The sequence below is a fragment of the Chrysochloris asiatica genome, unplaced genomic scaffold, assembly GCF_000296735.1.
Source record: "Chrysochloris asiatica unplaced genomic scaffold, ChrAsi1.0 scaffold00078, whole genome shotgun sequence".
In the NCBI taxonomy this organism is placed as follows: domain Eukaryota; kingdom Metazoa; phylum Chordata; class Mammalia; order Afrosoricida; family Chrysochloridae; genus Chrysochloris; species Chrysochloris asiatica.
Genome location: NW_006408596.1, coordinates 5,564,175 through 5,585,380, shown reverse-complemented (window position 1 = coordinate 5,585,380; position 21,206 = coordinate 5,564,175). Strand labels below are relative to the sequence as shown.

Sequence of the window (21,206 nt, the reverse complement as noted above, 5' to 3'; positions counted from 1 at the left end):
CCAGCTCTGCTTGCTGAAACTGGAAGTTATTTATTTTTTAATGACCCTTTGAAAGTCATGAACACATCAGCTAGCAAAAGAAGTAACAAGAGTGGTTCTTGCTGCTTATTACTGCTAAAAAAACACAACACAATATTAGAATAAATCAAGACTTGGAACGCCCTTTTATTAAACTTGACAAAGGTTCAGTAAATTCTTACCGTCAAACCAACGGATTCTTATTTATAAATCAAGTTTGATGAAGTGATCACTGTGTACAGTGGTCCAACTTTTAAGTTAAGGGAAAAAACTTTTACTTTGTAGATAATATAAAATAAAAACTTTAAAAAAAAATTAAAAAATAAAAAAAGTTTTAAAAACTGCCATCAAGTTAGCGTGTGTTTGTATAAGCCCCTCTGCTGCCGGAGCTTTGTGACTGAGCCAGAAGGGCCAAGGTATACTTTCTGAATGTTCCAGAAGGCAGTTGTCCAATGATTTTTCTTCTTCACCTTTAGTTCTGGTTCATGGTATCTCTAGAAAGTCAAGACTGAACTCTTCTCTGGTGGACTGGCAGCCTGCTGCTGGAGGAGCTGGGCCGCCCGCAGGCTGACATCAACCCTGTAAGCTTCCTTCCTTCCGTCCGCTGAACCCACACAGTGGGGTGTGGGTGCAGGTACCTGTCTAACCAGTAGGGGGCAGGAGACACTGTTTTAAAAAACCTAACTATCCAAGAAAAGCAGAACACAGAGGCTAACAAGGGCAGGGGTTGTACCTACGCACCTGTCTGTGTCAAACATTGTGGGTCAGGAAGAAGCAAGTATCTGAGCAGGGGAGGGCTCTGGAATGAGGCCACATGGAAAGAAATGGAGCCAGTCCATGTCACAGCAGCAGATCACGGTTTTACCAAGTTTTGTTTATTCACATAGAGCAATTTGTACATTATAGCAAGTTTTTCATTATTCAAGAATAAGTTATTCATACAGTACGTAAACAATACATAGAAATTTGCCAGATACCATCTGCCTGTAATGGTACAAGATGAATCCATCTTCTGTGTTGTCATTACAATGCGCTGCTTATTCCGACCACACACTGATGTCAGACGTGTCCTTGTGAGGAGAACTGTCAAGTCCCTCTGTCTTGTGGGGGCTGGTAGAGCTGATATAGCCCTGAATGAATTTCAGTGATGGGATTTCAGTCCACCATCAGGGCAGAGGTCAAGGCCTTAATTTTAGGTTAAGAAACTGTTATGTAAAAATAGTGTTCCCTGGCCCAAGGTTTTAATGACTGCTATTCCTTTTTCCTACACGGTCCAGAAATGATCAGAGGCAAGGCAGAAGATTTATACCAGATAAAGCCGTATGGATTGCTGGTCTAGAATTGAAGGCAGGTTAGTCGACTTCATTCTTTGGTGCTGGTGACTGTTAGTGTTCAAAGCTGACTGGAGTTGGATGAAGGTGGCAGTGCTTTGATTCTCTGTAATCATAGAACTGGAGGGGAGGGGCCAGGGAAGGGAAGAGATGGCTGGTTCTGTGTGCCTTCCCCCAAGGCCATGAGGGGCTTGGTATCAGGATGAATCTGAGCAGGGAGGCAGTATTTTTTCTTGAACACTTCACCCTGGAATGGTCCACGTCTATGTCACAGGTTCTGAGCAAGTAGTACTTTGTTTGCACAGTCAGTGGGGCCAGAGCCACTGCTCAGCTAGGCCCGATGTGCCCGACACTAAGAAGTGGGAGCCTTGGGTGGATGGGACTCTCTCCCCTGTGGTCAGACTTGGGGCTGAGGGAGGGAGGGAGCGTCCTTGGGTTAGTGTCTACTCAGCCTGTGCAGAGGACTTTCTGTGTGGAACTTTCTCTTGGAAAAGAGAAATCCAGAGTCCTGCTTATGTTATATAGCACTGCATTTTGGAAATCTGTTTGATGTATAGAAAACGAAGGACAGAGGGCGGCATTTTAGAGATAGGCCACACGTCTTGATCCGGTGGGCTCTGCTGCCACAGCACTCGGGGCACAGAGGTGGCTTCTTGCCTACCCCACCCCCCAAAAATTCCAAAAGGTTCTAGATGCAGCAATCTGACTTGTAGATGAGAATGGCTGGAGAGCCGCCCAAGCCCTACCCCAGCTCAGGCTGTTGGTACTGGTGGTGGCAGACTGAGCACCTCGCTGCCCTGTCCAGAAGCTGCTGCGAGAGGTGGGCTGAGGGACAGTGCTGGCTCCATGGTCACCTCCACACAAACCCCATGACTTACAACACTTGTGAATGGGGTAGCGGAGTCTTCACTCCAGTGCACAAACAGCCTCTGTCCACTCTGCGCACCTGACAGAAGGTGTTTGTGAGCTAGGACACAGGTGACTAGCTTCCATTTCCATTGGGTGACTGAATAAGCCATGAAGATGCTAGGGCCAGCATGAAGCCATTGGTGAAGGCTTGACTCTATAGAAAGGGATCCTCCCTCCAATTAATAGTACTCTCACCACAAGGCTGCTGTAAACCAGAATCCAGTTTTTTATTCATAAGGCACCAGGTAGAGCATCCCTTGCCACCCTGCCTGATTTTCCCTGAAAGGGTGACCCGCCTGCTTCACTCCCCTACAACAGCGGCCTGAGGGTGTGGGCGACGAGGGAGCAACGTCTCAGCCTGGACGGTGAACCTAGTCAGGAAGGGTTTGCATAGTTGTCTCAACTGCTGGGGGGGGGGGGGGGCCTAAGATAAGCAAGTAATAGTGCCGTAAGATAAGGAAGTTTCGTTTTGAAACCTGAATCCTTTTTTAAAAAATTAATCTGAGGTAAAATGTTTAAAATCATTTTTGAGCTTGTCCCTCTGATGATCAAACATTGTCCTAAAGCTGAGGAGAAGCAGGGCCCGGTGTGGTCACCTGTGGTGTGGGCTACAGCGAAGAAGGCGAGGATCCAGGGCTGTTTGTTAGTGTTTTGGGCTTCCTGTCAGGAGCTAGGGCTGTGTCAGTGAGAGAAAGCACGACGTCTCCACGCAGACCCCAGGCTGTCACCAGGTCTGACAGCAGGGCGACCCCAGCAGCGCCCCAAGTCTTGGTTACATTCAAGTCCACATCTGTGGGGCTCCTGGACCACCTATCAGAGGGGTGTATACTGATTGTCGATGGCCCGCAAGTGTCTCCGTGAGGACGCATCCAGTTCATAGTCCGAGTCCCGGGACCGTGCCTCGGGCCCAGTCTCCAGGAGCCGCAGGCTATCGGCCAGCTCCTCGGGCGAAGGCACCCGGTGGAAGATCTGCTCTGGGGGCGAGGAGCGGCCAGAGGGCGCTTCGGGGCCCAGCCCCCGGGGACAGGCAGGCAAGCCGAGGTGGAGAAGGCCAGGCTCCGAGTCCCATCGAGGCAGGGAGAAGGGGAACAGGACAGCATTGCAGGGACCTGAGGACAAAGGGCGGGAGAGGTCAGTGCACCGCCCAGCAGGAGGTCCGCGTGCCCCACCACAGACGGGCGGGGGGGGTGGGTCCCACCTGGAGACTGGGAGACGACGACCACGTAGCTGGACAGACGGACGTCACAGGCGGCACCACACTCCAGTGGGATGGGCGAGCGCTGGAAGTGCTGCAGCATGTGCAGCACGGAGGGGAAGCGCAGGTGCTGCACGCGGCACTGGCCCCGCTGGCTCAGTGACAGGCGCAGGTGCTGCAGGGAGATGCAGACTCAGCACCCGCCTGGGCCCATGGGCCCGGGGCAGCCCCGCCCTGCCGTACCTTGGCAATGCCCTGGAAGTTGAAGGTGAGCACGTACTCGCCGCGCCGCGTCTCGCTCTGCCGCACCAGGAACACACCGTGAGCTGCAGGGCCCTGCAGTTGAACCAGCTGGGCAGCCTTCACGCGCGAGATGGGGCCGTGGAACCAAGGGTAACAGGACAGGAAGTGGTCTGTTTTCTGGCAGGCAGGGTCTAGAGACCCCCCAGGAGAAGCAGCTGGTAGAGAAGAAAGACAAGGTGGTGAGGCAGGCATCCCCACAGAGCTCCCCTCCAGGAAGGCCCAGCCCTCACCTTGGTGAAGGGAGTCCGTGCTTCCCCCAGGGGAGCGGCCTGGGCCTGGCTCTAGGGCTGAGGACGCAGGCGACTCAGCATCACTGTCTAGCCTGCAGGAGAAGAAGCGGGGTGAGGGCCAGGCAGGTCGGGGTGCAGCCAGGCTGTGCGGGGACGCAGGGTTCAGGCCTCACCCTCGGCCAGTGCACTCCCGGAGCTCGGCCATCCAGGTGTCCAGCTGCTGCTCGTCTCCCACCTCAAATATGACATCTGTGCGGTCCTTCACCTGGCAGGGCAGGGGCAGCCTTGAGGCTCTGTGGGCCGCCCAGCCCAGTGGGCCGCCCGTCACCCACTCACCTTGAGCACAAAGGTGTAGAGGTTGTCGGGCATCTCCAGGCGGGTGCAGCGCCGGATCTCCTGGATGCTGGAGCAGGCCGCCTGCAGTTTGGGCTTCGAGCTCTAGGTGGCAAGGGTGCATTCAGGCTGGGGTAGCTGCCTGGAGGGAGCCCCACCCCACCTCCGGAGCTCTAGCAACCTGTGCTGGTGAGGGCCCTAAGAAGTCAGCTGTATCCACACCTTAGAAAACCTGGACCCTCAGCAGCAGCACACCAACCTCATCTTTGCAGCCTTCTCACAATAGACCCATAGGGACAAAGCAGTGAGTGTTGGCCAAGTCCCAGAACCTGTAAACCCCTCACCACCTACAGGATTCTCACAGAAGGGAGATCCCACCCAATCTCCAACTCTGGTGCTAAGATTGTTCCTTCTGCTCATGAGATGATCCACGGCCGCTTCCAAGATGAGGTAAGGAGCAGTCGACTAGGAGGCAGCTGGGGGCTACTGGAGAAACCCCAGCCTTCCAGTGAGTTCTGATGTGTCTGTCTGCCAACACCTCAACCAGGCTCCTCTGGGAGGCCAGATAGATATAGACTTTCTCTACGCAGCAAGGTTTACCTCTCAGTGCCTCTTATTTATTATCTGCCTGCCATAAGGGCACGAGGTGCAAAGGGCTACTTCCTCCTCCCTGTTTTTCCAATGGGCCTCTGCCTCAGCAGGAACCAGGGGGAGGAACAGCCCCACCTCCCTTTCAGTTCTCCTCCTCTGGGGCAGCCAGTGCTGCCGGCACACTGAGAGTCACCATCAGAGGGAATTTCACTCTGACTGAGCCTCCCCGAGGACGGAGGGAGTTCCCAGTGCTCAGGGGTTCTTCCACTCCCTCCCACACAGCTCTGGGGAGGGCTGTCTAGAGGGGGATGTCACAGCCGTGTGGGGCTGCAGGTGGGCTCCTCACTCCCTTTTACTGTGTCTGATTTGAGCATCACACGGGGGTTAGCTGATGTAAACGACCCCACCCCTGTTCCTCCAAGCATCAAAACATGGGAGAGGGGCTGTGGCCGCTTCCTTTATAGGCTGTTGGGATAATCTTGACCTTGCAACCTTGGGCATGGGGCTCAGTCCTTCATGCACTGGGGGCTGCAGATGAGCTGCTGTCCCAGTGCTAGACTTTGAGGTGGGACCTGAGGCTGATGTATCTCATAGGCTTTTAACATGCAGTACCAGGATGGGACCACACAGACACTAGTTCTGTCCTCACCAACCTGTGCCCCATACCTGCTTCCGGAGTGTTCCATCCTAGGCCCTGGGCTGCACCCTGTTCACTGTGTACACACCACCACCCTTCCTTCTTGAAGCCACTGATCCAGCGAGGGACAGACACCCAATGTGAGAGAGATAAGTGGGGTGCCGGCCTCATCGCAGAGCCAGAGCTAAGTGCTATGCAGTGACAGCCAGGAGACCAAGGGAGTTCTGGTCAGCACACGGGCTTTTCTGAGGCCAGTCCGCACCTAAGCAGCAACCTGGCACACGGGGACATTGGCAGACCTTTCTCACCAATCTGCCCCGAGCACTAGCTGGGGTTGTGGACTCAAACCCCCCTCAAGCATCTTGGTATGGAGCTATCTTGAGCCCCGGTTTCCATTCTGATAACACGGGGACAACATCCCCAGATCCCTGTCAGGATAAGGTGGCATTAAGGAAGGAAGATGCTTAATGGAATTAGTGACTGGGTGCTATCAAAAAGCCAGCTTCAAAGTACAGGCCCACCCTGGTTGCTCTGTGAATTAGGCATTGGGCTGCTAACTGCAAAGTTGGTGGTTCAAATCCACCAGCCACTCCAAGGGAGAGCTGAGACTATAAGCTCATAAAGACTGACAGTTTCAGAAACCCTGCAGAGGGTCAATTTGAGTTTTTGGTTTGGATATAGTGGCAACTGTCTCACCAGACCAGATCTAGCAAACTTGAGGGAAGTTTAATTCTGTAAAGTGAGAGGAGAAGGCCACCCGTGTGAGATTTGGGAGGGGGCGGGGAAGGCTGCTGGGCTAAACACCCCTGCCAGCAAGGTGGAAGCCTCACAGGACACTCCACAGATGCTTCAAGTGTGGGAAACCAGCTCCTGGGGATGGCTGGGTTTGCATCCTAACATGGCCTGGATAGACTGAAAACCCTGGCCTATGAGCCAGCAGGAACCCTGCTCAACCCACAACACCAAGCATTGGTGAGGGGGAGCCAGGAGACTTGAAGCAGAAAGGTCAGCACTCCAGGGACCCCCACAATGTGGAGGGAAGAGTCAGACCAAAACCAGTGCTCATTCCAGAATCCTGCCCTGGCCTCAACAAAGGCCCATGGTCACCTCCTGTGACCCTACCTGACCCCAGGGCTTAGGTGCTAATAACCTTCACTCCAACAGCTGCATCAGTGGGGACAGGTTGAAGGTCTGGGGTGGTCAGACACCTCAACTGCCACAACAACCATGTTGATGACCTGAGGCTAAGAACCGCATGCAGCTGGGGGCCCACACCAGAACCCAAGACATTATCCTTTGCTAGGCCCCAGGTCCCCTAACTCGATCTCACTCCAGCCTGTAGCTCTCTCCTACTGCCAGGCCTCAGCAGGTGACCAAACCATATATCCTAGAGGAAGCACCTTTAAAGACTAATCGGTGGTGGTGCAGAGTCCCCTCCCCTCCCTGTCCCCCAGCTGAGGCAGTTCTAGGAGCTACACACACAGTCCCCAGGTTACCGCGTGTTCATGTGACCAGTTTCCTCTATGAAGTGGGGTGAGCCCACAGGGTCTCTCCCCCTCAGTCGGGCTGTTGGCCCCAGAGGTGGGAAAGCGAAGGAAGCATCTCTCAGGGCCAGAAACCACAGGGCACCATGAGCTGAGGCGCTGCACAACCATGCACCTGGATCGTCAGGAGACCTTTTATGGGATGTCATTAGCAGAAACAACGCTGGGGCCAGGGAGGGCACAGGACAGTGGGCTGTGGTTTTTCTGAAGCAGTGGCAGAGTATGCCCCCTGCTCAAGACCCCCCATGTCAGAGAACCCTGAAAATAACACAAAGACCCTCTCATAGAGACAGACCACACTCCCCCTACAGTCCCAGCGACCAGGACACAAAGCTCCTCTCACATGTCGGAGAGGGACATGGACACACCCCCACTTGTCACCTCCCAGCTGCAGAAAACTGATCCAGCCAGAGTAAGCGAGTGAACCAGGGAAACTCCTCCAGAATCTGGGCCCCCAAGCGGGGAGACACACCCACCTTCCTCACCTGGCATCACCACCTCCCCTGGGACCATGGTGGGGACGGACACCAGCCCAGACCTGAAGGTAAACGGTCGTGAGACAGAGAATGTGCTGTCCCGACAGCGTCGCTCAGCCAGCCAGCTAGGCAACCAGAAGCAAAAACATCTGGACAGGCTCCACTTAAACCCAGAAAGTTCCCAAGTACCCTGCTACAACCCCATCACTGGCGGCCTCCCCCAGTGCTCCCCTTCCCCGAGCTCTGTAAACCAGCTGCCACCAGCCCATACCTTGAGCAACCACATCCTGGTCCCAGAGTCCCCGCCTGTCCCTCACACCTGCCTCCCACCCACAGTGCTGTCGTTGACGTCGGGCTGGAGCCACAAGGGAAGCTATGCCCTGTGGATTTTTTAAAACATTGAAAAACAAGGTGTCACCAAGAGGAACTGGATGAGACCCCACCTGAGTCCATGGATAAGTAAGGTGAGTGTCATTGGTAGCCATACAAGAATACTTGTCTAGCACCTGTCAGCTGGGACCAGAGACAACTAACTGCAGAAAGACCCCAGCAACTGTTCTAAGCCTGGACAAGAATGGAAAACACTGTGGTTAAGAAATAAACCACTTCTATACTAGCCATGGGCTGGAGATGGGGACTTGGGCCCCATCAGGGTCTCCCAAAGCCCAGAGGTTGGCCACCTCTGGTCTTCAAAGAATACTGATTTAGCAAAAGTGAGGTGACAGCAGGGCCAGTCTCCTGAGCCCACGTCCAGAGTGTGTGTGGCGAGCACTTAATGGGAGGCGCTTTTACAAAACATCTTCTGCCATCAAAACACAGGAAATCACATGCTGCAAAGAAGAAAAGCCGAACAGGATTAATTAAGAGTGAAAAGTGAAACTAAGGCCCACCTGGAATCAAACCTAAGTCATGACTAATCTGATCCCGGGGAGTAGGGTGGTGGTGGTGGTAGTGGTAAGGCCTTTCTACGCATAAAAAGCAAAGGATGAAGCCATCGAGGAAGACATGGTTGTGTCTTTGCCCAGAACTTAAAAACCCAGGTATAAAATTGAAATGTCTGATGGCAGATGAAAATATTTGTAACTTGCGACAGAGATCTTGAAAACCAGTAAGAAAAAGGCAGAATGTGTAGGAGGAGAAGTGGATGCAATGCAAATGATCCAGTATATGTGCAAAAGAAAACGGCCAAAATCTCTACAGACTAGTGGTCTCAGGGGGTTAGAGGAAGGGAGAATCGGGAGTGATGTTCCTCTCTGGTAGCGTAGTGGTTACGAATCGGGCTGCGAACCTTAAGGTCAGCAGTTCGAAACTACCAGCCGCTCCGCGGGAGAAAGATGAGGCTTTCTACTCCCGTAAAGATTTACACCCTCGGAAACCCTGTACAGGGTCGCTGTGGGTCGGACCCGACTCGATGGCACTTAACAACAACAACAATGGACCCAATAAAACCATCACTTTTACATTGTGAATTAGATCTCAATTCTAACAGGAGAAATGGGCAACATAACGAGACACTTTTCCCTGAAAGGTTGGAAAGGGTTTTCCAACAACTCAACAGTGGTGAGGCCATGTAAAGAGACAGTCTACACTAGTGGACAGGAAGGGGGAAGAACCTTCTCGAAGGCAATATGAAAAGCATCAAAACCAAATGGCTAATAACCCACAGAAAAGATGTTTAACATCCTTAGCCAACAGAATTGCATATCAAGACCAAAATGAGATACCCCGTCACACCCACTAAGCTATAATTTTTTTTCGGGAAATAAGTTGTTGGGGAACAAATAGGAGCCCTCGAACATCGCTGGTGGGAATGTAAAATGGTGCAGCTGCTGTGAAAATAAGACTGGCAATTCCTCAAATGGTTAAACAAGAGTTACCATATGACTCAGCAATCCTACTCCTAGATATGTACCCTAGAAAAGTGAAACCACATGTCTGCACAAACCTTGTACACAACTGTTCACAACAGCATTTTCCGTAAGAGCCAAAACATGGGGACAAAATAAGTATCCACGGCCTGATGAATCAACAGAGTGTGGACTTCATCCACATAGTGAAATGCTACTCAGCCCTAGAAAGGAATGAAGTCTTAAAGGATGCTTACAACCTAGAGGGACCTTGGAAATGCCCCATACACTAAAGGCCACAAATTATTTAATTCCATCCTTAATGAAATGTACAGAACAGACACAGTCGCAGACCAAGAAAGTAAGTAAAAGTTTGCCAAGGCTTGAGGGATGAACTACTAAATCTATACAAGATTTCTTTCCGAGATGATAAACATTTTCTAAAATTAGGCCACAAATGCTCACTGCCCAGAAGCACCGTGGCTCTGTAGGATAGGCACTGGACCGTGTACCATAGGGTCAGTGGTTTATACCCACCAGCTGCTCTTACAAAAAATTTACAGCCTCAGAAACCCTATATATAGGGTTGCTAGTAAGTCAGAACCAACTTGATGGTACTTAACTGGAGTCCTGGTGTGGCACTGTGGGTTAATGCACCAGATTGCAAAGTCAGTATGAACTGCAAGGTTGGTGGTGGTTCAAGTTCACCAGCTGCTCCTCAAAAACCCTATACAGGGTTGTTATGGGTCAGAGTCCTGGTGTGGTGCTATAGGGTAAGCACTCACCCTCAAGGTCAGTTTGAAATGCAAGGTTGGAAACTCACCAGCTGCTCCTAGGAAACCCTATACAGTGAGTGTCACTATGGATCAAAACTGATTCAACAGCATTTAACACCAACAACTCATTGCCCAGCTTTGTAAGCACACACACACACAAACACTGATCTGTACACTTTATGTTAAGTGCTTTGGAGTTGACTCCAGCTTATAGTGACCCCGTACAGGATTTCCAAGGCTTTAAAACTTTGCCAGAGCAGAAAGCCTCGTCTTTTTTCCACAAAGCGGCTGGTAGGCTTGAACCACCTACCTTGAGATTCCAAGTCCCGCACTTGCCCTACAGAGCCATTGCGTTCCCTTTATAGTACATTGTTTAAGTGCCATCGAGTTGGTTCTGACCCATAACGACTCTGCTGTTGTTGTTAAGTGCCGTCGAGTCGATTCTGACCCATAGCGACCCTGTACAGGGTTTCCGAGGGTGTAAATCCTTACGGGAGTAGAAAGCCTCATCTTTCTCCCGTGGAGCAGCTGGTAGTTTCGAACCGCTGACCTTAAGGTTCACAGCCCAATTCGTAACCACTACGCTACCAGAGCTCCCATAATATCTTAATAAGCTGTTCGAGGAAGCGAGGGTGCCTTAGAAGCACATATAAATGCTTCTACCCAGCATTTCCCTTTTTAGGAATTCAACCTAAGGAAGACATGGGCATCAAGATTTATGTGCAAGACGTTCTGACAGTGTTTTGTTCATCTGAGCACAAGAGAAATGGCTGGAATAGGAGTCGAGATCACACAGGAAACTAAAGAAATGAGATCACAGCATATCTGTGTAACAGAATCCTGTGCAGCCAGCTTACAGTAAAAAGACATTTTTGAAAAATATTTGAGGTGCTGAAAAATGCCCAAGACTATTCAGGCAACCAAACTGTCTGGGACTTTTGCCCAAAAAGTTCCTGGCTATTTCTAGACTGTCTACTCCAGTGCTCAGTACACAGTGGTGGCTTCAGAGCCCATTGGAATCTCAGTTTGGGGAAAAGATAAAGAAACACGAGGAACGATGATCATTGCAGCTGCCAAATGGAAATGCCAGTTCTCTGAATAGTGGGACGGCGGGTGGTTTTTAACGTTTCTATCATTCCTGGCTTGATGTTTTTATTTTTTAATGGTAATATATATATTACACATTTGCCAATTGAACATTTTTCAAGTGTAAAGTTACAGTGATACTGATTTCACTCATCATGTGTTCACCAACCCTAATCACTGCCAAACTTCCCATCATCATAAACACACAACAACAACCACCCACTCCTTCCCCAGATTTTGTTAAGTGCTGTTGAGGAGTGGGCCGGTGGGTTTGAACCATCGACCTTTCAGTTAGCTGTCCAGTGCTTATCCTACAGCACCACAACAGGTAGTGCTAATAAACTCTGGTCTCTATAAAGTTGCCTATTTTTGTTACTTCAAGCGAGATAGAAAAATATTTGTCATTTTGTGATTGGATTCTTTACTTAACCTAAGGTTTCGAGGCTCATCCTGGGAGCCATGGGCTTTTATTAGAAAGCATTAGGAACTCAAACTGGTGCCCCAACCCCGCGGAGCTGGTTTCCTAGATTACACAAAGCTTTCAGATGGGAGGAGGCAGAGCTCCAGTCCCACAGGGTGTCCTGGAGAGAGGCCAAGGTTCAAGTCAGCATCACAGGAGGGATCTGGGCAGTGGACACAGGGAAGGAGGGTCCTGAGGCCACGTGGCTGTTGCTGCTTACACTGCTCTATGAATGCTATCACCTAGTTGGTGGGATCAGTGGCTCGAGGAAAACAGTGGCTGCCTCGCCACCTCAGAGGGGAGAGAAGAAAAAGGGGTGTGGGGCCTCACAAAGGAAGCTGAGGTGGCCCCTGCTTTTGGGGAGGAAACCCCTCCCCCGCTATCAACAAGGGTTACCAGTTCAGAATGAGGAGACCTCTTTTTCTTTTTGTATACTTTGGTTTCCTTTTTCCATTCACAAAGAACTGGGTGGGGGATTTCCATCCTCGGCTCTCAGGCCGCCAGCTGTGCCCAGGCTGGGCTGTGCCAGGGCAGCCAGGCCAGTGCCCATCCTGAGGAGGAGGCCTGCCTCCAGGGCTTCCCATATAACAGGGAGTCATTCCCTCCTGGAGCCCCTTGGGATAGAACACACAGGCCAACATTCTGACAAGTCCTCCCAGGGTCTGTGTATGGCCAGAATCACCCTGCAAGGCAAGGTTGTCCAGAAAGAAAAAGTGGACTCAGCCCAGAGTCAAAGAGCAAAGACACAAGTCAAGACAGATGGAACCAAACTTGTCTATCCTTCTCCAGTGGCTGACCCCAGCCCCAGATCCACAACAGTGACAGTGGTCTTATGCTAACACTACCCTCAACCAGAAAAGGAGAAAAACAGAACACACACCTAAATAAAAGAAGCCAGCAGAGCACCAAGGCTTTAGGGTGGGAAGAGAGCAGCCCAGATGGCCAGAAGCAAGTTACAGGTATTCATCTCACTAGCTCCCCATGGATTGGAGGGGGCTTTTCTGGATTCACAGAATTTGAGCTGAAGGAAGCACAGAGATACATAGCTGTGGTTGCAATGTGGTTGAGTTTCTAAGCAAACAGCACTTTTTCAAACGCGAGCTGACACGGAACCGCAATATGGCACGGAGGGGTTGGCTCTGTGTTCGTCCAGGTCCACAAGGGAACCATGCTCCTCACATTACCTTCCTCCACCTGCCCAGGCCCAGATCAAGCCCTGGGTTCCCCTTTCACAGTCTAGGCAGGTGGGGATTACCCAGGTCATACAACAGCAGCCCCGTGAGGAGCAAGAGGGTGACTCCACCCTCAGCCTAGGCTCTACCCCTGGGTCTGCCAGAGAACATGGACTCGAGTCACTGGAGACGCAAACCCTGTCTCCCCACTGGGCATCAAGACTGGGCCACGAAGGCCCGCTCGGTGGAAGTTTTCTCTGTGGAGATGTGTCCGTCTCTGGTGACCCCTAGGCGCCCACACGGGTTCTAGTCCTCTCAGGGTGGCCTTGGTCAAGTCTCTCCACCTCTACCTCAGTCTCCTCACCAAGTGTGTAAAGGTACTATGGGGTGTTTGCGTGCAGGGCCTTCGACTTTGAAACAGTTCACCACAGATTGGCCCTTCTCAGCTACAACTCTGCTGGCTGCTCTCACTCAGAGGGTCAGCCACCTCTCCCAAGGCTATGCAGCTTACTCATAAGGACCAAGAAAGGACTCGAACCCAGGTCCGCCAGCCTGCAGTGTTGGCCCCCACCCCGCCTGGCTGCTTCCTGCCCAGCCCTCCTCCCCCGCCTCCTGCCTCCGGGAGGAAACCGCCAGGCCCCCGGCGAGCGGATGTCCCTTTCTTTCTGCTTCCTCTTTCCCACATGAGGTGGCTCCCCGCGGCTGCCACCCCAGCTCTGGGCTCAGGATTCTGGGGCTCCACGTCCCATTCACTTCTCTGGGCCCCCTATCTCCTCATCTGAAAAGTGGCTGCATTGGTGGCATCAGCCCTAAAGGGCAGTGGGCAATAAACAGGCTGATTTGTGCCTCACCCATAGGACATGAGCAGGGAAGGCCCCTACTACTCATTCACCCGGGCAGCACCCTCCCTACCTGGCCAAAGTCCCAAAGGCTGGGACCCCACTTTACAAGGAAACAGGTGCCCAAGGACACCCACTTGGAAGAAGCAGGAGCAGGGCTGCCCATTGGGACCCACTCCCCCAGCCCACCCAGGCATCCCACCTTCTTCCTCTCCAGGGCTGGTGGCAGAGGACAGACAGGTACTGGGGTCCTGTACTCCCAAGCCTCAGTGTCCCTGTCTCTAAAATGATGATGCAAAACAAGTGGCCTCAAGAAGCCCAAACCAATCAGAGCCACTGATTCAACACCAGCATCACCAAGAGTGGCTACCATCTTTGAGGACCTCCAGGTCCCAGTCCCATCATGACCACTTGAAAGCTGTGTGACCTTGGGCAAATCATCTCCCAATCTGTGAAATGCTGGCCGGAAAAACATTTGCACAGTGTCAGCTCCACCACCACCCCACTCACTGCACAGATGAAAAGCAAGGCTCTGAGCGCATCAGACAGCCAAGACGGGAACATATGGGGAAACTGAGGCCCAGAAGAGTGAAGGGTTGGCCAAAAGGACAACACAGGATCTGTTTAAACTGGATCCTCAACTCCAAAGGCCCTGCCTACAAGACCGGCCACTTCTCCCTGGCCAGCCAAGTGTCCTGCTTCCTTCCAGTCTCCTTGAAGCCCACCCTCCTCCTCTGCGTCCTCTCCTCCCAAGCCTGGCAGGGCCAGATTTACCAAGTTGATAAGAGAAACCAGAGAAATCTGGATTTTTATGGGCAATCTCTCCAATTCAGTATTGGCAACGAGTTCCACTTTTTTTCGTGATGTTTTCCTTTAGCTGCCGGGTGGAACAGACTGGTCTGGAGCTGACACTTTGGGAAAGGAGAACGGTTAGAAATGTGTCAGTGGCCTGAGAGTGAGGACCCTAAAGTCAGCTATTCAGTCTCCTCAGCTGTATTTCCTCTAACCTTGGTTTCTGCATCTGTCAAATGGGCCACTTACATCTACCTCACAGGACAAACACAACTGCTCCGTCCACTGCCATCCATCCGGGCTGAGGGTTCAGAGACACTCAGGTGTGGGAGCTGCAGCACAAATGGACATGAAGAGTTGGGCAGCCCAAGCCAAGTGTCTCAGCCCCTCTGAGTAAAGCCTAAGTCCTCACCACCTCTCAGACCTCATTCCTCCTCGTTCACTCCCAAACCTATCTACTACAGGGCCTCTGCACCAGTCATTCCCTCAGCAGAGAACTCCTTCAACACAGCTCTTCCACAAGCCATCCTTAACCACCCCAGGTGGAGGTCTCACTGCTCTTCTCCTCCTGCCCAGCACACAGTGGAGAAGTCACTCTCCAAACCAGAGAAAGCTCAGACTTCTCCACCCAACTCCTGGCAAACAGACACAAGTGGGCCAGACTGGAGCTCCCTCCCATCATTTGTCATCAAGAAGGAAACTGAGGTTCCAAGGGGACCAAATCCCCCAGCTGGACACAGTTGGTAGGAGGTGTGGCTGGGGCCCATCCTGGGTAAATCTTTCTCTGAGGCTACCAGCCACCTGGCCTCAGATTGACTGCCCTGTCTGCCCTCATCCCTTCTGTGCTCTGGCACTGGGATTGTGCCCCAGGCAGCTGGCCCTTTGAGTTACAGCTCGGCTGCCTTCCTTTGTTTAAAGCCTTTCTCACAGACAACATGGGGGTCAGAGGTCGAAGGTCAAAACCGCACACCTGGCAAAGCCCACTCAGCTTTGTGGTTCACAGTTGGATGCTCCGAATCACTGAGGGCAACAACATTCCTGCAGGAAAAATCAAACAACCCTGAGACCCTGCTGGGCCAACCCATTACCCCAGAACCAGGCACCTCACCACCGAGGGACTGGAAGAGGCCCCATAAGGCCTGGTCAACTTACAAATGATGCCCCAGGCCCTATGTCCATCAGCAAGTTAAGGATAGAGCCCCAGCCAACCTGGGCCAAGGACTGAGCCACCCTACCATCTGGCTCCCAGAGAACATGACTGGAAGTCCTACAACCAGGAACAACCATTCTCAGCCCAAGGACTCCACAACAACAAAGCTGGACACGTGCGCTCTACCAGCTAATGCTCACACAACTCAAGAGTGTTAGGTACTCAGAGAAGCCCCATTTTACAGAGGGAAGAAACTGAATTGGCTTCCTTAAGGCCCCAGCACTAGGAGAGAAGCACACCCAGACCCATCTGACCCCTAACCGGTGGTTTTCCAAGATGGTCCATTTGAAGTACTAGTTGTCTTTCAAAGCAGAGTCTCCCAGGGAACCGAATGTCACAGATAAGACCACGTGCTTAGACCAACTCGAGATGTCTTCTGAGTGATGGGAAAACAGAGTTGTTTTTATCTGTACTTGAATTTTTCTAACAGCTTCCCTTTGTCTCTGGAAGACAATGCCAACTCCTTGCAGTGCCCTCAACCAAATACACTCCTCACTCCTCCTCTTCCCTCTCGGTGTTCCAGCATGGTGGTCTTTTTTGTTCTTTCACCTACCTCAGGGCCTTTTTGCTCATACTGTTCCCTCTGCCTGGGACTCTTACTTAGGGTGAAGATCTCAGCCCAAGAGTCACCTCAACATACGAAATCAACAATTCAAACTGTGGTAGTGGTGTAAGGGTGGACACACAGGTCTAGGGAACAGAATGTAACCCAAAACACTGTCTCATGCACACAAAGATGGATGCTGGAGCTAGGATGATGGTGGCACTGCAATCCACTAGGGACAAGCTGGTCACATCCACAAAGCAAATGGTGCCAGAACAATGGAATACTCAGATGCAACAGAAGAACTGAGACCCCATCTTCCTCATACCACACACAAAAGATAATTCGAGATGCATCACAGTCTAAAAAGTGGAAGGAAAATACCTTCAGGACGCCGGGGAGGCAAAGTGTTCTTAAACAGGATATAAAAAACACTGACATAAAAGAAATGGAAAACCTGGCCTTCATCAAAACCAAATATCCCATTAAAGAAGTAAAAGGCAACCCACAGAGCAGAAGATATTTAACAATGGGAAGGAAGTATATCCTGAATACATAAAAATATTAAAGTTCCTACAAATCAACTGAAAAAAAAAAAAAAACAAAGCAGACAACTCAATAAAAATAACAGTCACTCATCACAGCAGAGAACATGCCAGTGGTCAGCAAACAGACGAAAAGCTGCAGAAAGCTCGGGAGTCAGTGGGGAAATGCACATGGAGGCCACACCTACCAGAGAGGCTGGAATGAAAGGCTCTATCTAGGTCTGCAGTGCTGGCTGCTGAGGACTGGAAGGGCTGGAGCCCTCTCCTACTGCTGTTGGGAATGCAAAATGGTGCATTTGAAAAACAGCTTTCAATCTACCCAAGAGAACTGAAAGCATAGGTCCACACAAAGACTTAGACACAAATTTCCCAACACCTGGAATTATTGTTAGGGTATGTCAAATTGGCCCCCTACTCAAGGCGACCCCACAAACAGTGGAATGAAACATTGCCTGGTCCTGCATCATCTCCCATTACTGCTTGTGGAGCAGACTGTTGTAACCCACAGGGGTTCATGGGCTGGTTTTCAGACCTAAGCCTTTCTTCCTAACCCAACTTAGTATGGAAGCTCAGATGAAACTTTTGTCACAGAAGCCTCCACCAGTTGTGAATGAAACCTGAGTTTCTCGCATGGAAGGTGAGAACTGTCCTGCTAAGCCACCTCTGCGCCACTACTGCCCTCGTTGGATGGAGCTGTTTCCAGCAATCCAAAGGCACAGAGTACACGAGGAATTATAAACACACTGAAATAAAGGAAGCCAGGAACAAAGGGCACTTCCACGGCACTTAACAACAACAACAACCCAAAATTCACAACAGGGAAATCTAAATTACCAGAGGGTAGAGGTGTGGGGCACTGGCTTGGAGGTTTCAATGCCAAGTCCCTCAGGATAGGAACTTGGAAACATACTGAGAGCTGTGCTCGCAGGAGCACTAACACATTTTTTTATTGTTATTAGGTGTTATGGAATTGGTTCCAACTCATAGCGACCCTGTATAGGGTTTCCAAGCAGCAGCTGGTGGGTTGCAATTGCTGACCTTCTGGTGCAAATCGACCTTGTGTTCCTGTGCTTTAACCTTTGTTGCTATTGATGTTAAGTGCCGCCGAGACTATTCTGACCCAAAGCGACCCTGTATAGGGTTTCCAAGGAGCAGCTGGTGAGCTTGAACCACCGACCTTGCAGTTCAAACAACTTTGTGGTCTGACGCATTCGCCCACAGCACCACACCAGGGCTCCTGCTTAACCTAGGGTATACCTATTACACCACACCCATTTAAAAAAAACCTACTGCTATCAATCCTGCCTCACAGCGACCCGATGGGGCAGAGTAGAACTGCCCCTTGGGATTGCTGAGACTTTAAATCTTTATGGGAAAACAGAACCTCATCTTTCTCTCTTGGAGAGGGGAGTGGGTTTGAACTGTTGACTCTGTGGTTAGCAGCCCAATGCATAACTCGCAGTGCCACCAGGGCTCCTTATTACACCACAAAGACTTTAGAAGGTTACTCACACAGAGTGTTCTCTAATCCCACCAGCCACACACCACCAACAAACGGCCCTCAGGCAATCTCTCAGAGGACCCCGATTTTTCTGGAGATCACACAAAACAATTTATAATCCTACGTTCATTCAATTGTCCCCACTGACCCACTAGCTCTCCCCAGATACCAGAATGTGCCTAACACACAGTAAAGGTATGATAAATGACACATCAAAGCAAGGAATGAATGACTACCAGTCTCCTCTCCCTGACTGTGCGCCCCTCAGGGCTGGGATCCAGTCTGCTTTGTTCATACTCAAGCACAGGCCCTGCCTCCAGCACACAGTAGGACCACAAAGGCAAACCAGTCATTAAATAAAAGACATACAGCCCCAACACCTTGATGTGGCTGAGTCAAAGATGGAGAGAGCAGCAGGTATGTACAAAACCTCAAGTGCAAGGTTGGAACTAAATCGATTGCACAAGAAAATGATATTTTTAAAATGTAAACAAATGAAACTGTTACAACACGTGGGTGGTGTGACAATTTCCACAGCAGTTTCGAACCCCTCAACTCTGCACTCCCCTGTCCCTAGCTCACGTAACACCTATGTACTAATTAAAAAGAGTCTTTGGATATTCTACAAAATCCTTGACCAACATCCGCCCCCAAAATTGCCCAGGCTGTCCAAACCAAGGACAGTCAGACCAACTGACTACCCCAGATTTGACCACTACATGTAAAGCCTCCTGGAAGGGATCCCAGGACAGAAAAAGGACATGGAGAAGCTGAAGCTAGTGAAATCCCCAGACACTGGGTTCAGCTCACAGTACTGAACCAACGCTGGGTCCTTAGTTGTGCCCAGCATACTGTGCTGCTGCTGCTGCTGCTGCTGGTTGCTGTGGAGTCAACTTTGACTCAGGCCACCCATGTGTGCACAGAAGAACTGCTCATCAGGATTTTCAAAGCTGGGACCTTTTAGAATGAGACTACTAGGCCGCTCTTCCTAAGCACCTCTGGGTGGGTTTGAACCACCAACTTCTGACTAGTAGTCGTGCTTAACCATTGACACCACTGAGGGACTCCTAAATGTACCATACCCACTCAAACTCTCCACTGTGGAGTCGATCCCGACTCGGCGTGACCCTGTAATAGGGAAGCAGAACTGTTCAGTCGGGTTCCAAGACTATAAATCTTTACAGAAGCAAAATATCTTATCTTTGCCATACAGAGCGCTGCTGGAGGATTACAGCTGCCAACGTTTCTGTTAGCAGCCAAATGCTTTAACCATTGCACCACCCATCAACCATGACCCATTGCCACTGAATGGATTCTGACTCACAGGACAGAATAAGACTACTCCTCAGTAAATCTTTAACAAGCAGCTGATGAGTCTGAACCATCCCCACGTGGCAGGCATGCGGTGGGCAGGAGCGCAGTGCGCGGCCTAAGCACTCACCTTGGGCGGGTCGAAGAGCTCCAGCACAGACTCAGGGGTGCCGTCCGGGCCGCAGGCGCGGCGTAGGGCCAGCCGTCCACGCTGCCAACGCACCCCACTATCCATGGAGACCTCATCAGCCAAGCTATAGCGCAGCACTGCGTCCCTGACAGCCTCGGCTGGAGGCTCCCTGGCCAAGCTCCAAGGCAGGAGCTTCCTGGAGAGGATGGGTCGGGCTGGGGCCTCGCCCGCCTCGCCAGTGGCACAGGCTCCGGGGACTCCAGGCAGCTCTCCGGCCGAGCGGCGGCGGAAGAAGTGGCACAGACTTCGGCGCAGGTGCTGGAGCGCACAGGACCCTGGCGGCCGCGGAGGGGCCAGTTCCTCGGAACTGCGCGCCTTGGGCAGGCCTGGCACGGCGGGACACGCAGCTGGCTCGCTAGGGCCCGTCTCGGCCTTGACCGGGGGCCCGCGGCCGGTTTCACGGTAGTCCCGTGCTGGGGGTACAGGTACGCGACCTTCGCGCACCTCGCGGCAAAAGTAGCGCTGGAAGAGGTCGGTGAACTGCAGAGAGACCAGCTCGGCCCGCAACGGCGCGTGGTGAGGGTGATCCCGAGCGAAGAGCCAGTACTGGCGGGCCAGCTCACGGGCCGTAGCTACTGCATGCAGTTCACAGAACTCGCTCCAACCACGGGGTGGTGGGGGCGCTGCGGCCGTGGCCGTGGCCGATGACAAGGGGGCAGAGGACGCGGAGGATGAGGAAGAGGAGGAGGGCGAGGAAGGTTGCAGGGTGGGCCCGTTCATGGTGGAGAACGAGGGGGAGTGGCCAGGCTGAAATACAAAAGGAGGAGAGCAGGAATGAGCACATAGGAAGCACAGAATTACTTCAAACAACAGCCGACATCATAAAAAAAAACAACAACATGAAAACACAGATACTATGTAGTGCTGGCGAAGATGCCGTGAAACACTTCCCCCCTGCAAGGTTGCTGATACTGAAGGACAAACTGGCAGGATCGATGATTAAGCATTACAATTCACTATTAGCTATTCTTGCTCATTTGCACAGAGGTATGAATGAGAACACGTCTCACAGACGTTTCCTGCCAGATTTTATCACGGGGATAAATGTTCATCAATAAGGAAAAGATCTATAGGAATATTCTGCACAAATGAGAAAGGATATGGAACATGTATGCTCCCACCTTGACACTCTGTTAAGGAAAAAAGCAAACCACAAACCTTTAAAACTCTATGTCTATATACGTACACATGCATGCAAAACGAAACTACCAATTTTAATATGCAAGTCAATATACAGAAAACCCACTGCCATCGCTCCTAGTAACCCTAGAAGACAAGAGAGTACATCTCCTTAGGGTTTCTGAGACTAAATCTTTACTGGAGCAGACAACTTCAGAGTGGCCAACCGTGTGTTAACAGCCCAATG

The 21,206-nt window shown here is 51.4% G+C and overlaps 1 protein-coding gene across 1 annotated transcript; it reads right to left on the bottom strand.

Annotated features, from left to right (window-relative positions):
* Positions 1-3,071: 3,071 nt before the first annotated feature.
* SH2B3 (SH2B adaptor protein 3) lies at positions 3,072-20,560 on the bottom strand. The gene is made up of 7 exons (XM_006865424.1): positions 19,781-20,560; positions 4,323-4,424; positions 4,160-4,251; positions 3,987-4,078; positions 3,697-3,911; positions 3,457-3,628; positions 3,072-3,367 (listed from the first exon to the last, which is right to left on the bottom strand). Exons 1-7 carry the CDS (start codon positions 20,558-20,560, stop codon positions 3,072-3,074), a joined length of 1,749 nt encoding a protein of 582 aa, XP_006865486.1.
* Positions 20,561-21,206: the final 646 nt, after the last annotated feature.